This window comes from Caloenas nicobarica, chromosome 3 (assembly GCF_036013445.1).
Source record: "Caloenas nicobarica isolate bCalNic1 chromosome 3, bCalNic1.hap1, whole genome shotgun sequence".
In the NCBI taxonomy this organism is placed as follows: domain Eukaryota; kingdom Metazoa; phylum Chordata; class Aves; order Columbiformes; family Columbidae; genus Caloenas; species Caloenas nicobarica.
The window spans coordinates 37,134,740-37,155,808 of record NC_088247.1 but is presented as its reverse complement, the minus strand read 5'-3'; the positions used below and the strand labels follow the sequence as shown (position 1 = coordinate 37,155,808).

At 37.7% G+C, this 21,069-nt stretch overlaps 1 protein-coding gene across 6 annotated transcripts in view; it reads right to left on the bottom strand.

The window, feature by feature from the left end:
• Window positions 1-21,069, bottom strand: part of LOC135987480 (cytochrome b5 reductase 4) — a 40,451-nt gene that overhangs the window by 13,788 nt on the left and 5,594 nt on the right. For all 6 annotated transcript variants that reach the window (XR_010606016.1, XM_065632419.1, XM_065632420.1 and 3 more), the window contains 8 exons: window positions 20,964-21,064; window positions 18,813-18,897; window positions 15,072-15,113; window positions 9,574-9,628; window positions 7,919-7,976; window positions 7,705-7,798; window positions 7,084-7,116; window positions 6,288-6,410 (listed from right to left, as the gene is read on the bottom strand). Coding sequence is in view for 5 of the 6 variants with exons in the window: in XM_065632419.1 (XP_065488491.1) it covers window positions 6,288-6,410; window positions 7,084-7,116; window positions 7,705-7,798; window positions 7,919-7,976; window positions 9,574-9,628; window positions 15,072-15,113; window positions 18,813-18,897; window positions 20,964-21,064 (591 nt within the window). In the remaining variant the exon portion in view is untranslated. The remainder of the gene's footprint in view (window positions 1-6,287; window positions 6,411-7,083; window positions 7,117-7,704; window positions 7,799-7,918; window positions 7,977-9,573; window positions 9,629-15,071; window positions 15,114-18,812; window positions 18,898-20,963; window positions 21,065-21,069) is intronic.

Below are 21,069 nucleotides of genomic sequence, written 5' to 3'. Positions count from 1 at the left end.
CAGCAACCCCTAGAAGCAAGTTAACTGTCCAATGCCAAAGACATATGAATTGCTGCTACACATAAGCAAAAGGCACTGCTCTCTCAATTTTGGAGCATCATGCAAGCGCCCAGTAGCAATTCCTCATTTTCAAAGTAGAGAAAGCAATCAGGGAGAAGGTCAGGTTTGATGGAGCTGTGTCAGCATCACAGCTGCTGATCTCAAAGAAGCCACCCTTGCAGCATCCCCCCTCCATGACTGAAACCTTGCCATGTGAACCCTATACAGTCACAGGTTAAAGATGCTGCTCTCTAAACTCAAGTTCCTCATCTGCTGGAATGAAGAACTACAGCACCTTGATTCATACACACACAAAATGAGTTTTACTTACAAAACTGCTGCAAGGACAATGATACTTTTGGGAGAGTATCACCCTTTTGCCTACTGTATTCTTATTCATTATGAAAGGGATTTTAATTTAAGACATTTTCCTTGAATGATGTTTCATGCTTTTCTTCAATTATAAGACTTCAGGGACAATTCTTATCTCTTCTTACTTGTTAGCCGAAACGCTGGTAACACTATGGCAGCAACCTGGCCTGTTTGCTTGGGATGCAGAATTTTGAAGTATAAAAGCCACATCCTTCCACTGCTCTCCCATCTTTTGCAGGGGAGTCCAACGGCATCCTCAGCAAGTACATACCACCCAGTGTCTGTCAGCCCACGGAAAGTTAATTCTTAATTTGTTCAGGTGACTTGATTATGGAGCGTCAAACAGTGTTAGTGCCAGGATACTGGAGATCAGCCCACACAGCTGAAGGAAGGTGCCTGCCCATCACTCCTGGCAGCAGCCCAGTCTTGGAGTTATGACAACCATGAACCCTTCGTGCTGACTATCCATGTATCACTACCCTCAAACACCTCAGTCAATTACTAGATTTCCCAGCCTAGCTCCTATTATCCAAAAGAGTCAGCCATGCCCTTCCCAGATCATCTCCTTCCCTTCCCAAAATAGTTTCCACTGAACCAACGCCTTCTAAACTTTCCCTGGTTATGCAGCAAACAGCACACCATCACGGCGTAAGTCTGGCGTATATACCTTAGAGCGCCACGTGAGCATTCTCTCTCTTCTATTACTTCCAAAAAAAGAAAAAAAAAAAAAAAGCCCTATGATCTTTCACTTACGCATTCTTTCACATTACACAATTACAACCCATTTCAGTCCTCAGAGGCAATGTCACCTGGATTCTTCACTGAATCCTCTAAGCATCTGCCAATAGCTGCATGCTTATTAGGAGTGCAGAAGTTGGTAATTAGGTTAGTTTCCAAAACGGAGGCCTGAGTGGAAGTTCAGAATCATTTTCAGATGGAAGAAGTATAGTTTATTCTCCATGAGGAAAAACACACATGCACACCCCATAAGTCATCCCTATTAATGTCTCACTTTTCACTTGCATATGGCTACTGCTTTTATGTATACAGTCATTGTAAAACATTTTCCAAACTGGCATGCTTACTACTTAGTTTTTCCCTTAAATTTCATTTTTACTGTGTTGTAACAAATTTCAGGACAAAGATATGTGGTATTATCACATACAGCCCCAACATCAGTTGCTTATTCTATTGGCTAAAGCTGCTAAGAAACTAGAAAATAAGTAAAAAATTGTAATTCAAATAATTCAAAGTTTCACTTTCTGTTGACCACAACTACAGCTGAACAACTGTCCACAAGTCAAAAATAAAAGCCTTAGATACATAGCAATACTTCTTATGTAGATGCAAGGTTTTCTTATTCAGAGCGAGGGGTGTTTGGAAGGGACATCTTGAGCAGATTTATACTCAACAATGAAATTTTATTTAAGTGGTCAGTGGTGAAGGTCTTGATTATTTTAAATTCAGCAGAATTCAGTTTTTCCACAAAAAATCCCTGGCATACTAATGCAGAAAAATCAAAGTTGAAAGATCTGTTTTCACCAACTAAGATGAACAAAGATAACTAAAGTTATATATTTTTTAATAATTCCACAGCAAAAGCTAATTTCTAAATATTTTTCCAGTTGGTTTCTTTTCACCAATCTTTGACAACCTGCAGTTCTAAGTAACAGTATTACAGTGCTGGCCTGTCCCCACCAAGGCTTGGTTGCAATTCCACCTTGATGCAGAAGCATGATATGCAGTGGTGATCATAACCTATACCCTCATGAGTGATCTTCCATATCTTATTTCCCAGTAAAGGCACCTACAAGAAAATCATGTCTTAATACCTATGAAAAAAACTGCACTCTGTCACTGTGGTATGTTGTGGGTGGGTTTTTTGTTTGGGTTTTTGGTTTTTTAACCCAGAAAGTTCCACCTTATTTTTTCTTAATACTGCATTTAATTTCCCAGAATGCTAGCGCTATGACCATTAGTTTTTGTTTATGCTTCCTAATGACCAGCTTCATAACAGCTATCTAAGAGTAATGTCACCAGCTTCCCTACACTGACAATCTAATTATATTGAATTGTGCTTTCTATGCAATACTGTCAGGTAAAATTATTCCTCCAGAAAACTAAGCACTTAATCCTGCCTAAGGAGCAGAAGCAGTATTGAATATTCTTTAGAATCTTCTGATACATCCTAAGATACAGTGTAGTTCCTTGTAATGCCATTAACATTAAAAAAAAAAATCCCCCTCAATTTTGAAGAAATTCCACAATTTTGTTCTTTCCTCCCCATTAATTAACAGATACACTGGCCAAAATGCTACTTTAAACTCAGCAGAAATTTGAGAGTCCATAGGCAATTTATCTGGGAGTATGACTTTCCCAGCTTAAGGGGAAAAAGTAGGGGCTGATGCTAATTGTTTCTTCATAGCATAAGGTTAGTATAGGCTTCCAGTATCATCTTGGCAATATGTCGTTTTCTCTGAAGAAGGACATCATTTTTTGTAGAATTTAGAATTGGCTGTTGTAAAAATAAAGATTAAATAACTTAAAACTATAGGGGCTCAGGAGGGCATAGTGGTCACCCCCCTTCACAAACTCATTCATGAACGCTGTCGTATGAATAAGTAGTAACATAAAATCAAGTAAAGTTTTCAAGTGTCAACCATGCCTATTTTTCAGCCTTCCTTCCTGTGCTTGAATACAATGGAAATGTTTCAAATTATCAGTACACAAGGAAATACTACAGAAACACTCAGGCAAGAAAAACCCAAGGAAATAAACATCAGTGTTCCCATAAGCACTTACTGTTCACAGGTGCAGAATAACCTTGCCACCACACTGAAGCGTGGAAACATTCTGAGTAAAATTATTATTTTTATTAGAAAGTGTCAGTAACTTATCAAAAGAACTACAAATACAAAAAAAAAAAACCAAAAAAAAGAACCAACCAACAAACTGAATAAATAAAAAGTATAACAATATTACATAAGTACTTTCCAATCTGTTCCCAGATTTTCCAGTACTTTCAAGAAGTGAAAATTATCAGTTATGTTGTCTTCAAACAAGGCTCTCAGAGTCATGGGAAACAAAAGGTAATGCTGAGAGTAAGCAGTGGAAGATACATAAATCCAAGTGAAAAAAATAAGAATATTTAAGGCAATGCATCTGTGCTACCCTATATATATATATATATATATATATATATATATATACACACACACACACACACACACCCCTGGTATAAAGCTATAAAATAGCTTTAACTGGCCAGCTTAGGTCTTGGAAATAAAGCAGTTCCCACAAGGAGCTACTTCAACACTGGTTCTGCTTCTGCTGCTCACACTCAAATTCCAATATACCTTGTGTCAGAAGTTCTACCTGCTCTTTTCAGCCAGAATAAAATTTGTGGAACTTTACTTCTCTGTGAAACAGGTGTAAGTTACTTCATTTATGTCACACACATTGCTGGGGTTTTTTAATAGCAACTGGTATATCATGTAAGTACAGCTATTTACAAAGCTAGTATGTCCTTCCTCTGCCCTGTTGTAGTCCTCGCTCATCTTTCATCACAGCTACACACTGAAATAGTCTAAGAGGCCAAGTATCTAATGTGAATCAGACTCTGGTCAGCAGCATATGTATTTACACTATCTTACTGCACAGTTTACTTGTACTTTACTAGTACCTGACATCACGTTCTGCCTGTGTTAAAAGTGGTCCTAGTGTGGGCATAGGCAAACTACTTCTGTACGACCTTGATGCAAAATCAACTGAAGTGTAAGTAGTATTAAGGAGAGCCTCTGTATCTGCAATACACATCACACTAAGCGTTTCTGCAGTTTACCAAGGAACAATCTAATCTTCTCTTCAAAGATCTATTTAACTTCATATATAAAATGCATCGATGAATTTATGACGTCAGAATTACTTACCAGGCTGGAAGTATTGATTATTTTGTTTCCAGAATAAAGTTATTTTGCTTCAGAAAAAGTAGTTTTGCATATAAAACCAGCTGCATGTCCAGTAAAGACAAGGAAGTTATCTAGAGTTGTTAATTACTATTTATGTGCTCACACTACACAAGGTATGAGTTTCTTCACCCATAACATTATTTTGCTCCCACAAAAATGGAAGCAAAATTGAAAACTCTGCAATTCAGAGTAAGGGAGCACAATTCTAAGCAGAAATGGAGAGTGGCTACTTAAGACTAAATTGAGTAAACAGAAGGCTCCAACGTACAGATTTTAGGGCAAAGCTGAAAGCACAGAGTTGGAATAAAGGAAAGACCTCTAGGCTTAAGCATTCTTCCTGTATAAACCTTCTGGCATGTTCAATTTAAATTTGAGGGGTTTAAAATTGAAAAACCGCAGAATAAAAGTTTCTGGAGTAGGGATTAAAAAGCCATAGATATCAATATATTTGCCAGATTCATCACCTTTGTAATCAGGAAGCTGAAGAAATTCAGGTTCAGCAAGCCCTTTAACTTTTCTGGGGATTCAATTTAAACTCAGTCAGTGATACATAATAAAGTTATCCAACACATATAACGCTTCTCTGCATAACGTGACAAATGTTATGTTGGAGAATGGCTTAGCTTACTAGCGCTCGATTTGGATTTTTGACAATTATCCAATCCAACCATCCTCACTTTTCTCATTTGCAAAGGACCTATAAAGTCACTGTATTCTACAACTCTTGTTCTTTCAGGTTGTTTTCTCTTTCTGTTTTCCATAATCATGAGAAGTGATGAGGGAGAAAATGAGCAATGGACAGTGGACAACATATTAGTTCAGGCTGCATCACCTTAAACACAGAGAATTGTATTGAACAATGTGATATTAAAGTGGATGACTCAATAGTTTCTGAAACTCTCACAAGAAAAATTACATTCCACATAAGCTAAAGGTAGCTAAAGAGATGTGCTTTTATGCAGTCGGTCTTGCTTTTTGTACCACAGTAATCTCTCAAATTTAACGGCCTAAGTAGCACAACTGAGAGCCAGTAAGAGGTGTACGACACGGTGATCAACATTTAATTAGCTCTTAAAAGTGTACAGATTCGCTTTCACACATAAGAAGGTAGACTAATGTCAGTCACCTTTTGAGTGCTATTAAACTGAGGGCCAAGAGGGATTTTGAGAAACTGGACAGCTGCAATAACATCAGGAGCATGCTTATATTATATAATTGTGCAGAAATTTATAATTTGGTTTTTAAAAAAAAGTAGCACACTGATCAGACTAATGGACTTCAGTGCTGCATCAAGTTCATACTATTCTGTTACCACAAAATGAACTCGTAGGTAACATCTACTGCTTCTTGCAGAAACATCAGCTTATTCAGAGCTGGCTTTGATACCTACACACGGCTTGAAGTATCTTATTGAATCACAGCTCAAGTTACAAAGATGCAGGGTGCTGGAACAACATTACAGCATTGAAAGATGTCATTACATCTGTAGTAACAGTTGGAAGTGGAGGTTTTTGTTCCTTCGCTACAGTTATTCCCATAATGACTGAAACAAGTCCATGCACTGAGGTTTTCATATGGACAGAATGGGTATTAAGCACACAGGCAGCCATGAGATGCAACAACACCCAAGCAGTCTTCACTTTCCCCTGTTCGGTTCTTCCAGTCTTTCCACACGCCTGGAAGACCTCCAAGTCTACTGCACAACAAAACAAATAAGCAAAGCAAAAAAACACCTCCAAGCTGAACCCCTTCCAGGAGAATTCCTGAGCAGCTTTCAACAAAACCAGACAACATTCCTGAAAAAAAAGTATGACTACAGGAAAAGAAAATCCAGGGAGAAACTAAATATGCCTAACACGCTCCAAAAAGTCTTAAAACAACTGGCAACATGGCCATGAAAATGCTTACCTCTGTCCGTGCGTTTGATAAATGTATTATGATTCTCCAAGGGCTGTCCCAGTATTTTCCAATGAATGTTCTCCTTTTTCTTTAATATAATCTCTACTTTCCCAACTTTTTCAGTAATATTCACTAAAAGATAAAAGGTTTCACACTGTTACTTTCGAGTTACATTTTGTACAAAAAATAAAAAATTTACTCTTCCCTTATAATGAAATTTTAGAAAGATTAGTCATTTCTCAAGACACACGGAATTAATTCAGTAAATTAAAATATAAAATTAGATGTACTTGCAAATATCTCTTTATAATGTTTTACAGTTAATTTAAGACAACAAGCATTAACTTAATATGCATAATTAACAAATTTACTAAATACTTTGTGAAATGCTTCACAGCCCATCTGGTCAAAAAGAATGCTCAAAAAGAGTCCTCATTTACTGGAAATTGTCAACTATCACTATTTACTTCTTCCTTTCTTTTCAAGGTCATTTGAATGAATAACTAAATCCAAGAAAATCCCAGTCTAAGCAAAGAACAGTTTGTGAGTACACAACAGAACTAACTTCTAATTATTTTAACATTTAGTCATACTCAGACGTTTCAGAGGACCATCAACTTATTACTCTCACAGACCTAAATGCCAGAATTTTAAAAAAATATTGTTAATGTTATGGTTTGTTTCAACTGATGTGTCAGAACCTGGTGGAAAGCAAAACTAAAGTGTCTGATGAGTCAGAAAAATCAATTGAAGTTCCACATTCTGATATTAGAAGAGATACAGAAGTACTGCAAGAGCAACTTACCGGCCAAGTCTTCTTGAACTGCATGATACAAGTCTGAAATAAAGAGAAACAAACTCTATTTTAAGCAAAACCAAGATTACATCCTACCCATTATATACACATATAATTTAAGGCTAGAAATACAGAGTGAACTAATAAGCCTAGAACCCTATGCATCTTTATTTGGTCCTGAAATTTCACTCATGCATCATATCAGTCCCATGGAATTCTGCAGGCCTAACATGTAACGTTAAGAAAGGCATCAGTTTCCCCATTACTTTTAACCATGACTCAAGTAAAGATAACAACCTGCATTTACTTAAATCATTCCACTTGCCCTTTTTGAATAAGGGCATTTTAATAACCATCTAGAACACACTTGAGGAAAAACTTTACATGACTTCTACATCAATTTCTTACTACACCTTATTTCATGCATGAAAAATTAAGTACATACTAAACAAATGAAGATGTGAGTTAAAAGATGTAATTCCTTTACATCAAGGTACTTTAAAGTACTCATCTCTAACAGAGGAATAAAATATTAATTGGTATATGTAAAACACATATGGCCTGATGAGAGGGTTTAAATAAAATAGAATAAAAATTCAGTATTTTCAACTGCAAAATCACAGCACGTACCAACTTCTACAAGATATGAGTGGTCATCTATGACGATCTCTCCCCTTAATCGTTTGTCTTGACAGTCAACTATCACCAACTCTGCATTCAGATCCTTTCATAGGCAACGAAAAAACCAAACAAAGAGAAAAACCCATTTTATTAAAAGTTCTCCCAGAATACAAGCTGGATCAAACTGGATCCTGTAATTCTCTCTTTTGTAAAATACACTTGCCTTCTGCTTAGTATATACGACAATGGTGATCAAACTGTCTGTTTGGAACCAGTCATAACTGTAAAACAAAAATACAGTAAAGAAAAAAATATATACTTTCTTTGAGCATACCATAATATATTTAGCTACTAGTTTTCAAGAAGAGTTTCTTTCCAAATTTACTAGCCAAATACATTATTTACTATTTTTTGAAGAGATTAAGTCCAGAGCAAATGATTTTGAAAAGAATATTAAAATAAGAACAGTCTAATTATGCATTCTGAATAGTCAGCACATTGTAGCTAAAATTATACGGCATTGGGTTTAGTTAAAAAGCACATGCATCCTCTTTGCAGCATACGAACCTTCCTAACAAGATGATTAAAACCCTCGGTCCAGACAAAAGCATGAAATAGCCAGGGTGACTTCCAATAGTTACAGATTCCATAACACATACCACAAAACCACAGTTCCCTTCATCTTCCCAAATCAAGATTTTATATTCCTATGTTCCCAAGCTGCCCGAACCTTGTAATAAAGCCAGAGTAAGGTAAGAAATAGAAAGCCTTCAAACGTTCACTGCTTGTATTGCTCTACACTTGCCAAGAAGTAACCTACCCGCCAACCCCAGAGAATCTGTTCCTTTCTCTAGCCCTTACCATGGGGACCATACTTCTGACAATCTCATGCGTGGCTCTCCACCATACATCATCTGCAATTCTCATCTGACTCCAGCGCCTTGAAGACTGCAATCCTAGCAAGTGACAGTCAACTCTGTGCCCACAACAAGGTTAATCCCTTGTATCTTCTACCTTCCCCAACGTCCTAACCACTTCTGCCTACTGTTTGGATTCTTGGACCAGAAAAGAAGGCAGAGAGTGAAGATGTCCTCACCCGCAGACATTCCTGACAACCAACATGTTCTAAGCTGCACACCTTCCAGCCGCACACCAGGACACGCCAGACACACACAGGAAGAAAGGCAGTGAGGTCTGGGGAGTGCTCCAGAAGATAAGCCACGTGTCAGTTGTTCACAAGCCACAATCTTTTATATGACTGCAGGTAATTATCCCAGAGATTAAACATTCACAGGAGATTTTGATGCAAAACGAGAAACTGAACCTTGGCGATTCAAGGCATCATGAGGTAAAATGATACCTCAGTGACAACAGCAGGCATATCACAGAGGGCTTTAGGGCCTGCTTTGCATATTGTAGAAGCGTGAATATGGCTATCACATCTTAATATATTCCAGCTTGAAATGAAGTACTTTTCCAAGGCACACCAACTCGTATGTTTATGGACAAATTAACTGAAATCAAAAAAGTAATCAACCCAGTTGGAATCACTTTCCAAGAATTTTCTCAAGAAGCAAGGCTGAGGAGCCTGCAAACACAAGCCCTACATTCATGTACAATGCAGGGCAGCGCAAGTGTTGGAAAACAACAGACCAAGCCAAGAACCTCCCACCATCATCTGCCTGTAGGGGTAATATGACCTTTGGCAAGACGTTTAAACTTGAACCTCAACTTTCCTACTTGTAAGAGGATGACAATGCTATATACTCATTTAGCTGAAATATCAGGAACTAACCATGGAAGAACTTGCCCGCATTTACTGAGAACTGCGCAGAATTACTAAACAGAATGTTCAGACAATGGAAGACAAAGGTTTACCTTAGTGTTAAATCTTTAGCAGAAGCACCCAGTACTTTCTTCTCAGAAAGCATGCCTACAAAGAACAGAGAGTCATTAAAATATTTGCTGTGAGGCTCACTAATAGAAATCATAACCAGAGGTGGTTTTCTTTCTTTTTTTTAATTCAGTGTCCTAAATATCTCTCCACAGTATTTAGTGGATTCGTTTCCACAGGCAGCCAGAAGTACCCACGTACTTTTAAATTTTGTTTTTATTTAGCACTTTCTCTTGGAGAGCAGGCTCCTAGAACATGAAATTCTACTTCAGAAATTAAGAGTTCCATATACCACAGAACCTGTTCGTGCAGCCCTTCTGGTACATGTAGTCTGGCCTCAGTTTCATCTGTTACTAGCTTGTGCTTTCACACTTTGTGACAGTGAAGCATGGAAAAAAGGTTACCTGAATGAATTTCCTTCAACAGAACTATTTGTTTATACAATTCAGATGAACTAATTCAATTTGGGACGTCTAGTCTAACCTAATTCACAAGTAAAATTTCATATCAGGCAGTTAATCAAAGATATCAGCCTTAATCTATTTTGCACTTTGCTAGGAATTTTCACATTAAACCAGCTACTCACTTTTAATTATTAAACAACATGAAACAGCCTGAAAAAGCCTTTGCTGGGAGGAAACACCTGGTCATTCTTTGAAAATATCAACTCTGCTAATCTCTGGCGTAATAGAAACTGAACATACCTGGCAAAAACTTGAACAGAGATGACAGACAAAAGCAACTGCAACCCTTCATAAATTTTAATACAAGGTAGTTACATAGAATCACGATGGACAAAGCTGCACAGACTGAAATATAATACGATTTGTAGCACCACATGAACAGCAGGAGTTTCCCTGGCAGAGGTCTAAGATAACAGTTGGTAAGTGTTAGTTTCAAGCCCATTTGAAAGCAAACCCTGCAAAACTGAACTGGCTATGCATAAAATAATTAATGTATGAATTCTAAGTTACTTAGGTCATTATCTTCTAAAGGCCGGTAAGTTTTGTACTATGAGTACAAGTTTAAACACAGTAATTGAGTGGCTCCACCATGTGGGAAGTAGATAAAAACAAAGCAAGCCACTCTGTCTAATTCAATCTGTCAAAACTATTTGATCATCCAGATGGGGGGATTAACCCAAAGCAATTAAAACTCACTGGAATTACTTATTCTTTGATCCTTAATTACCCCTAAATACACACCATCTGCAGCCACCAGGGAAGCTAAATGGCAGAGCAGTCAGATCATTGCAAAAGAAAATCAACCACCTAATGCTAAAAGCCTTCTCAAAGGCTATGCTTTTTTTGAGGACATACACCAAATGCTTAGGTTGGCCTCAACAGGTAAGAGGAATTCATGGTCATACACACTCCTATTTGCTGTTGCAGGTCAACAGAAATACACGAACAGCCACGATAAAATAGAACGTTCTAGCAAACCAAATTATTTATGAATTATTCTGAAATACTGTAAGATGCTATGTGAAAACAAGGAGTCGCGCTGCAATAAAAAGACAATGATTCAAGTGATCCAAGAACCAATTAAAAAAAGTGCTCTACTGGTAATGGTGGTCATAAATAAAGAAGAACTGGTAGTGAAACTGAAAGCTCATGGCAGGCATGAAATGAAGGAGTTTAAGGTCCTGAAAGAAGTGACCAGCAGAATTACAACTCTGCACCTCACAACAGCAAACTTCAGCTTGTTCAGGGAACTGCTTTGCAGAATCCCGTGGGAGATAAGACAGCAAAACTATTGATAGAGTCTCACACTATCCTCATAGCCACACCGGAGACAGCTGGGTTTGACAGGCAGATTACAATCTGGATAGAAAATTAGTATGACTGCCAGTCGCAAAAGGTGTGATCAACAGTACAAAGTCCAATTGGTGACTAGTTATAGATGTCATTCCTTAGGAACATGGAATGCTGATACTGTTTGATATCATCATTGGCAAGCTGAAGAGCACATGCTGTCCCACTGTCAGGAAGCAGGTAACCAATAACATATCAATGTAAGTGGTCAAAACACGGAAGGTCACAGCTGCCATTAAAAGGGACCCTAACAGACTGAACAAATGGGTTGACAAAAGCTCCATGAAGCTCAAAAGCAAATGCCAAATTTTGCACCTGGAAAAAAAGAATTCTGATGCAACAAAGCAAGTGGGAGGCCTGACTGGCTAGACATGAGCTTTGCAGAAAACTTTCCACGGACTTAGCAGACAAGCCCAAGTTGGGCAGATACTGCATCCTTGTGATGATGAAGGCCAACTTTATCCTGGGCAAGAGCACAGCAATCAGTTCACAGGAAGCAATTCCTCCTCTCTATCAGCATTTTTAAGACCACATCTGGGATACTGTGTCCTGTTTTGGCTCCCCAGTGCCAGACAGATATTGATAGATCAGATCAAGTCCAGGGAAAGGCCACCAACATGGTCAGCAGCTGAAGCACAGGATATATGAAGACAGGCTGAGGAAAATGTGTTTGTTCAGCCTGCAGAGAAAAGGCTAAGGAGGCAATCCAGCTGCAGTCTTCAACTACCTAAAGAGAAGGGGGTGGGAGGGAAGATAGCCACATTCTTCTCAGAGGGGCACAGAAGGACAGAGGCAACAGACAAGTGGCAGCAAAAATTCTGGTCATGTGTATGGAAAAAAAACCCAACCAAACCAAACAACAACAACAACAGAAAACCCAAAACACCACATCCCTTCCCATGAGGGTGGGGCTGCTCATGAGCAATCTGATCTAGCACCCAAGTTCACCGTGCTTTGAGCAGGAGACTGCACTGAACAAGCTCCAGATGTTCCTTCTAATCTAAACTATTTTTAGGATGACCTGAAGGCTTTCTGTACCTATTGTTTTCTTTGTTCTTAAAAGGCCCAGAACAAGCCTGACTCATATTTGTAAAGTCCAAATATTATTAAGAAAAAACAGGAATATTTATATGTTTATATTTATATTTCTTAACCTAAAGAATTCCAGCTGTTTGAACCTTAATAATTAGTTTTCTGCACTTGACGGTAGCTTAAACTCTCCTCCCATCACCCTTTTCCACACCATAAGATTTTTCAAGGTCTGATGTGCACACTCAAGCATTAGCTTGTTTTCAGATGGTGGAACTCCAAGACTTTTTTTTTTTTTTTTTTTTTTTTTACTATTAATATTACAAAAATCATCATCATCATCGTTTGGGTGAAAGAGAAATTCAGTTTAGCTCCAAAGGGCAAGATAATTTTTAAAATAAGTATTTGATAGATAGTTGTGCTCAAACAAATATGAGGTTTTCAGGCATGCTTTAGTAATCGCAGCATTTTGAAACTTTTATATCTTTCGTTTGAAACTCAACTATGAACAGATGTTGAAAGCACATTAGGCTATACCCACAGTGACTGTTATCACAAGCAATATGGAACTGATGTTCACTAAATCAAGGATACATTTAGGTTGATTGATATAAGCACGTTCCAAATACAATTATTTACATATTTTAGATTGGATAAAAATGTCTTCACTAGAGCCAACAACTTCCAAAACATCAAGAGCCCATGACATAGGCTTCTCTTTTCCACTTTCAGACAGCAATGCTTATTTCTAGTCTCATTTTGACTTAAATGTACAAGAACTAAGCACCAGAACACAACAACTGAATATGAAAAACCTCATGGAAGGTAACCTCTGGAACTGACCTCTCTTATTTTGGAAAAAAAGTCTTGCCAGGCAGGTGAACTGAATACAACAAGCAACCATCGGTATTTTGGAAATTTTATTGGAAACTACCATAAGAATAATTTCCTGGGTCTCTCGACAAATCATATAACCTGGACAAGGAAAGTTATTGCTAGGAGCAGGAGGGGACACAGGATGGAAGAGAAAGGGAATAGCGCTTATATTCACAGTGGATCTGGGTAAAGAGAAATGAAAGATGCATAGGAAAGCTCTGGACAGCTATATAAGCACAAAAAGTAAGGAATTCATGAACCAACATAACCAAGAAGAGGACACTGACATAGATGGTACAACTAGTCTTCTACTTGAATAAAAATATTTATGGTGTATTTAACGACGACTAGCTACTGCCTAGTTCTACAATTCTGATAAAGCAGAGTTTGCTTTTTCATTCCCTGTCTTTCAAAGCAAGATTAACAGGTTCCAACAACTTGTTCGTAAGTCAGGCAGCAGACCTTGTCAAAGTTTAGCTTAGCATCTTATAAGACTATAGAGCAAAACAGAAGCAACTAAAATCAGTCTTGCTTACTTTTCTACATTTACCTTTTTGTGTAACTCAATGCTCATACATACTAAACTGCCTTTTAGAAAACAAATACAACATTTACAGAACATAAAGGGAGGGCAAGGAAGACAGTATAAGAACAGAAAAAAACAAATGGGAACTCAAATTCACCAAAGAAAGCATGAACACATAAGTTTCCCCTCCTTGTGCCTGCGCTTGCTGGAATACCACTCTGAAAAACTTCTCTGGCTTCTTCTTAAGACACATCTAGGTTTCTGCTCCTCCTGTCACTCCAAAATTTGACTGCTGTAGACTCTTCTACCAAAGTTTCAACCTTAAATTTTCCATGACCAATTTGCACCTGTTCCCTCTCATGCCAAAAGGTAAGCCTTCAGTTCAAAATGTATTATTTCCCTTCACAGGTATTCATCTTACTTCCTCCACCAACACACTTCCATCCAACTTCATTTGATGGGACTTCATAAGCCATATTATTTTAGGAAGACTCTTGTACTAAGATGACTAATCACTCCACAAGATTTCCCTAAAGTATCAAAATCAAACACATAGATCTTGATCACTAGCAATCAAAGCTACCTCCAGTACTCAAGGAAGGGCTCAGTGAAGGCTTGTGCAAAGCTTGAATGCTTCCCCATCTCCACCAGGACTACCGTCAACCTTCTGACATGTTCAAAGGACTACGCTTGCTTCTCCTAGAGCTATACCAAAAGACAGTCCAGTCATTCTTGCAGTTACATCCCAAGTAGTTCAGTCATGCTGTGAAGAGCTAATTCACCTCCACTTCAACCCATTTACTAGTGATGACCTTCCAGCTTTTAGTAGAGACTTAATAATTGTAATCGTTCCCTAAGATTTTGTCCCATATCTGCTACTGCAGCCCCATGGCCACCTAGCTTTTCTGACAGAGAGAAGGATCAGAAAGCGTGGCAATTTCATAGTGGCAGATTTTGTAGCACACGTTTTTTTGTGATCTCGTCTGACTCGAGCAGAAACCTCCTCCATTTCATTTCTCTCTTTTCTATACTGCCCTACTGCCATCTTATAATACTTTAAAACACTGAATTCACAATACCAAATTAGGATTTTGCCTTCTGTAATGTCCACAGATGACTACAGTCTCAAGATCAGTTCAAATACAGACAGACAGATGTCTGGATATACATTGCTCATTCAATAATATTCAAATGAATTTAAGATTCACTCCTCACCTCACTCCAGGTGAACACTTACCATTAAGCTGTTTCTTCTCTTCAGACAGAGTAGAAGAAATCTCTATAAGCATTAAGAAAAAAACAAGCATGACAGTAAGAAGTTATGGCACAGTAGCTGCACACATCATGCTAAAGAAATAAGCCAAAGTAAGGATCTCCAAACAAACCTTCCAAAACATTAACAGATTGACCAGGATGCTTCAGACACCAAGAAGTCACAACTAAATGCAGCACTGATTTCCACTCCAAAAGATGATGTATAATTTTAAAAAACACTTAAAAATTGCAAAATTTTCACAGCACTAAAGGGTTGGAAACACAAGAACTCTAATCTGGCACTTCAAAAGAAACATCACGGATTATTTTGTGCAATTCTGAACTTCATAGGCTAAGAAGCTTGCTAAATCTGTCAGGCTTTAGATGATGCTTCAAGACAACACATAACAGACACTGAATCTGATGTACAACTATCTAAATCTAATCCTTGGCAGAAACCCAGTAAAAAGAAAATCTTTCTAGAGACTCCTTCTGTCAAATGGTTTTATTTGACAAGTTATTTCCTGAGTTTTTCATTAAACCTACAGTATGCTGCAACTACTCCCAACAAACAAACAAACAAGTACGAGCAGGAAAAAGATAAAGACCAAGCAGGCGAATTACATACCGTCAATTTATACATATGGCGCTCAGTTCTAGGGCAAATGTATTATGCCTCTCAGCCACGTATCCTTCCTTTCATAGCAAATCTGCAGGAAAACTAGTGCTTTGGATGTACCCAAGTCCCCTTCTGCCTCCTCTATGTGCATATCTCAGAATGTCCCAGTACAAAGGCCCATTTTATATTCTGCTTTATGGGAGCCAGGTTTGGGGAAGTGGGAGAAACCAGTGTGTTCTTCCTGCTCGCTTCTATGAAAATCAAAATGTGTTTCATCCCTCTGTTCTTCTGAACCCCTCCTGGTGCTCTGCATCGCAGCAGCCAGTCTTAAAGGAAAAATGCCATTGTGAGAGAAATGAAGGAATGGCTCTCAGAACAAAGCAGCAAACATACAGTGTTGCAAAATTACTTCAGAGCTGACCAAGAATTGCCTTCATCAGAGGCTTTTGTTTTGTGCCAATATAAGGTGAAAACAAAACACTCGACAAGATTAATGGAACAGTCCACCAAAAATTTTTGGTGAGGCTGTATTTGTCTGTGTATTCTGCTATACACCACTTCAAGCTTTCTGCCAGCATAGGCAAGTGATTCACAAAAACTTGTTTCTGATTAAAGGCCATTTTTTGTGTTCAAAAGTCTACTCACATTCCAGTATATTTTAACATACTGCACTGAAATTGGCATTGCAAATTTAAGGATGGTTTGAGGCATTTCTAAGACACAGCTCTACCTCTCTTCCTCATATGATACCACAGCTCTCAGCCTAATCCCACTGATTTAACAATAACACAACATATATTCCAACTCCCAAGCTACGTTACTGCTGAAGTAACACAGGGACATAGATACTAAGGTATGTCTGTGAGAAAAATTAGCAGTAGTAAAGGGTACTAGACAACAAAGTAATGTCTGTGCTCATGTTTACAGCTGAGTACCCTGAAGGGAAGGCAAGCAGGTTATTGCTGTACAAGTTTGCTGAAGGAGATGGAAGGAGAAGGGAGACACTGAAATAATCTCTCACACGCCTGGGTACTGCTGTAGTTGCTGCACTGTCTGCCTCAGCAAGTGCAAACATTACACATTTCAGTACAGAGCTCCACTGCTCTGCAACATTGCAGAAGGGACACATCAGAATTTCCTATCATACCATCAGGCAGCATTCCCAAAAGACAAGTTGACAAAACATTAACTATCATCAGCATCTTGAAAAGATTCTTATCTTCTTACAAAAAAAAAAACAAACAAAACCAAACTTGATATGCAAGGACAAGGTTCAGCTTCTTTAAACAGTTCAGTGAGCAAATAATTCTACAACCTTCCGAAAAAACACCCGAACACAGGAAACAAAACTAAGCTAAACAACCACAAATCTTCCAGTAATGGCCCGACAAGCCCATATCTGACTGACATGCTCTGTACTGAGACTGTACCAAACATTAAGCACTGATGCTTGCCCTACTGCCAAACACTCACCCACTGCCACAAAAAGAAAGTAATGCATTCCATAATTTGAAATCCTGTCTTTTCTCTGTACTTATGGGCCCCTTTAATCCTATATTCAAAAACATGCACCTTAATGCTGTATTTTATTTTCAAATGCAAACTTGGCTAAACTCAGTCTTCTTGAAGGATGCAAGACAAGAATTATCACTGCCTGAGAATGAAGTTAGTCAATCACATCTTTTGAATAGTGAATTATCAAATAGGAGGATATACAGCCTACCAGGAATCAAAGTAAACTTCAAGAATTTTACAGTTAAGAACTTCAGCAAATCCAGTTTCTAATGAGTTTCACTCCTAATTAATGAAATCACATTTTTTTTTCAAGCCTGAAATGGCCAAAAGAGAGACAGGCAACAGAACCATTTTTACACCAGCTGGCAACTTTTATCCTGCAAATTTATCCTGCAAAACAGATAGAGCAGTCCTATTCCAGAAGAAAGCAGGAGTGAACAGCAGAAAGTGGATTGTCAAAGCTGGCAGGGGCGAAGAGTTTGGTTTTTTTTTTAATCAACTGTCTGTAACAAGAATTCCTTTCAGTTGCAGAAAAGTTAGATTAATAAAATCAGAAAAGTCAGGTTTACTTTTAAATTTCTAACTCAGCTGACAAAGTGGCAGTAACTTATCTGAAACACCTCACCTCCGTGAAGCAGTTATGCTGCCGAGGTTTCTTCATACTTTGCAGCATTTACCTTAATTACCTGGAATTAGCTACCTAGCAACATGGAGATGTAAAATACTATTCCCCTTCATGTACAGACCAATCATAACCTAACTGCTGGGTGATACGATCTAAGCGCTAAGCAAGTATGCACTAAGCAAGCATCTTGTCAGAAGCTGAAGCGCTACAAGAGATGGCAGAATTTGTGAATTAAAAAGATGATAACAATAGTTGCAAAGATTAATTCTTTCATATTTTCACTGCAGTTTTGCTAAGGTCAATATTCACTAATAGCATCTGCTTCCTAGGTACAGGAAATTTTTGCTGTGGCCTACAAACCAAAACAAATACTGAAGATTAAAGGCTCTGGAAACCATCACAAGCATTTTAAGACAACATACTACATCTCTGGCTGTCCTGGCTCACAGGAGTCTGTTGTATCAGCAAAATTTTGTCCAAGTAAATTCAAACTAAAGGACCTAATAAAGTGTTCTGGAAAGGATAAATGTCCATAAAGTGTATTAATATATCTTAATAAATATGCAACTTGCCAGATCTATCTCTGATGCTGAAACCACCAGACTGAAAATACTGACTTATATTTCAAGATGAGAGCACTGCCTATGACAGTTTGTCCCCTGGGATCACAAGAAGAAAAAGGGATCTTGGGGAAAAAAAAAATATATATATATATGTAATTCTATATACATATAACACACACACACATCTGTTTTCTGTAAAACCAAAAGAAATGTAGCAGTACATTACTTATAAAAGTCTTCATGCATAAAATAGTTTCATCTTCAGGTATCTGCTGTAAAAAGACAATATATGCAACAGCCTTCATCTCTATGCAAGAAAAGAGTCTCTTCTCATAAATACGATTTAAGAGACAGCTTTGGAATAAAACATAATAGACATTATTGAATTCTTAAGACCCTCACCTTTTGGAGCAGCAATAGGCTTGACAGCCATTCTCCCAACAAGACATTCCTTCAGCATCGATTCATAATTGACCCAACGATGAACCTATATTAACAAAAGTGGTTTTCACAAAATTTGTAATTCTTACTATGTTGTTATACACACTGAAATAGAAAAGTTCATTTTCATACAGTGGCTAATGTAATTCACTTAGCAGTTTGCCATCATTCAGTACTTATTTTTACTTCTACTACAGATAGCATGTAATTAAATAAAAAATCAGGACCATGAAAAAGTGACAATAGTTTAATTGATTCATTTTATGCTTTGCAGTATCTGAACATCATAATCTTGAGCTACAGAAAATATTTCAGAAGAGCCTTTTAATGATGGATGCTATGCAATTAGCAGTATTGTCTTTGCAACACGGGTAATTAGTCCTGTTTAGATACAATTGAGGGGAAAAAGGATGGAGGAAACAGAGATAAAGAATAGTAGTTTAGACACACAAGCACCTCCTACCAAGTTGGTATATTTCTGTTTGGTGATAGTAAGACAGAAACAAAGTATTTGGAAATTACCTATTTTAGAAAGCCAAATAAAGTGAAGAAAAAGCAGTAGCTTTACAAACCAGAACGCGACAATTTGCAGAGGAAATGGATGGCAGAAAAGCTGATTCTGAAAGGGCGCCCAGGATAACAGCACAAGAAGAGAAAACGAAACAAAGTGCTGCATGACAAATTTGAATGGCATGTAGAAATTCAAAAATAAAAACTTTAAACTGGACAAGCTAAGAAGATGAGATAAAGAATCCCATCCACAAGTTGTAGTCTCCTCGTATACAGATAACAAAAGAAATGAAGGATTTTGAATTACAGTTGTTTCTTCCAGAAATTTAAGAAAAACAAACTTTTAAAGAGATCAGTATCCAACAGACACAGAATGCTAAAGCAGAGGAGATAACAACAGAAATGCCTCCAGAACAGAAAAGACATCAGCCAGAAGCAAAATGTGCGCAGCATATTTTAATGATCTGAACACTACGTTATACTCCCATGACAAAACAAACTTCAAAAAACAAAAAGTAGCAAGTATGTATCTGATCTTAATAACAACTTGAGGGCTTCCTCAAATATTCTTGATGTCAAGACTCTTGTTTCCGAGTACATCATACAATACTTGACAGTGATCCAGCTACAGAATTCCAGGCTACAACTTGATACTGGACAAGCTTTTAGGAGAAAATCCCTTGAAACCAGAGAATTATGCCTGAATCCAACACGTCATTTGTGAAAGGATTAACCAAAAGATAAACTTAACAAAGCTAAAACATCATCATATCTTTATTTACATTTGTTATTAAAAATATTTTGCAAATAAAGGCATAACACTGTGATGCAGGAACTGTAAAGAGATAAAGATTTCCTTGCAAAAACAGAAGTTTCCTTTCTGCTCTTTCCCAGTTTCTCAGATAAACCTTGTGAGCCAAGGAGACTCAAAGAATGTCTGTTTGTAAAAAATACCAACTCAGTGAATCATCTTGTAGAGCACCAGGTTTGTAAGTGATTCCTTACAGAAACTACACCCATTCTGCAGACCCTTTATTTCCTGAGTCTACTCAAATAATTTCAAGAAATGGTAAACAAAGAAGAGAGCAATTGTCATCTTGTGATTTGTTCACAATAAATTAATAGTGGCTCCAGCATTTTTTCTTTGTACTTTGTTCACTGATAATGCTGTGGCCAAGTGAACACACAAAAGAATACTACAAGTCTTTTTCAAAAAAAAGTTCCAAGAAGAAAAAACCTCTCAGATGGCAGCAATTAGTCACTGTAGTAATTTATTAAGAAGGCGGTATCTCAAGTTGTTGCTAGCTTTATTGCTATTTCTGCCAAAAAAATAATTTAATAAAATGGTCAAACTGAAGCATCATTCCAATGACAGAAAGTGACATTTTCATTATTGCCTTTTGGTATAAAGTTTAAACTACATGCCTCTTTCAGCACACATAGGTGCCATTCTGAGCAGTAAGCCCATTGCCTTTCCTTAGATCTGAAAAAGTTCAAATTATCATTTCCACTGGAATGCACTGGTTATTTTTAACCAGAAAACATGCATTTTTCAAAACACCTGTCACTGAGCAAGTGTCATTTGCTGCCGCTTGTTCTCACCTGATCAAAGAGATCTGTACCATCAGTTCCTGCTGCTTTCATTAGTTCATCCTCACCGCCAGGATGATATTCCATGTATGGTGTGACATTATATACAAACCCTGCA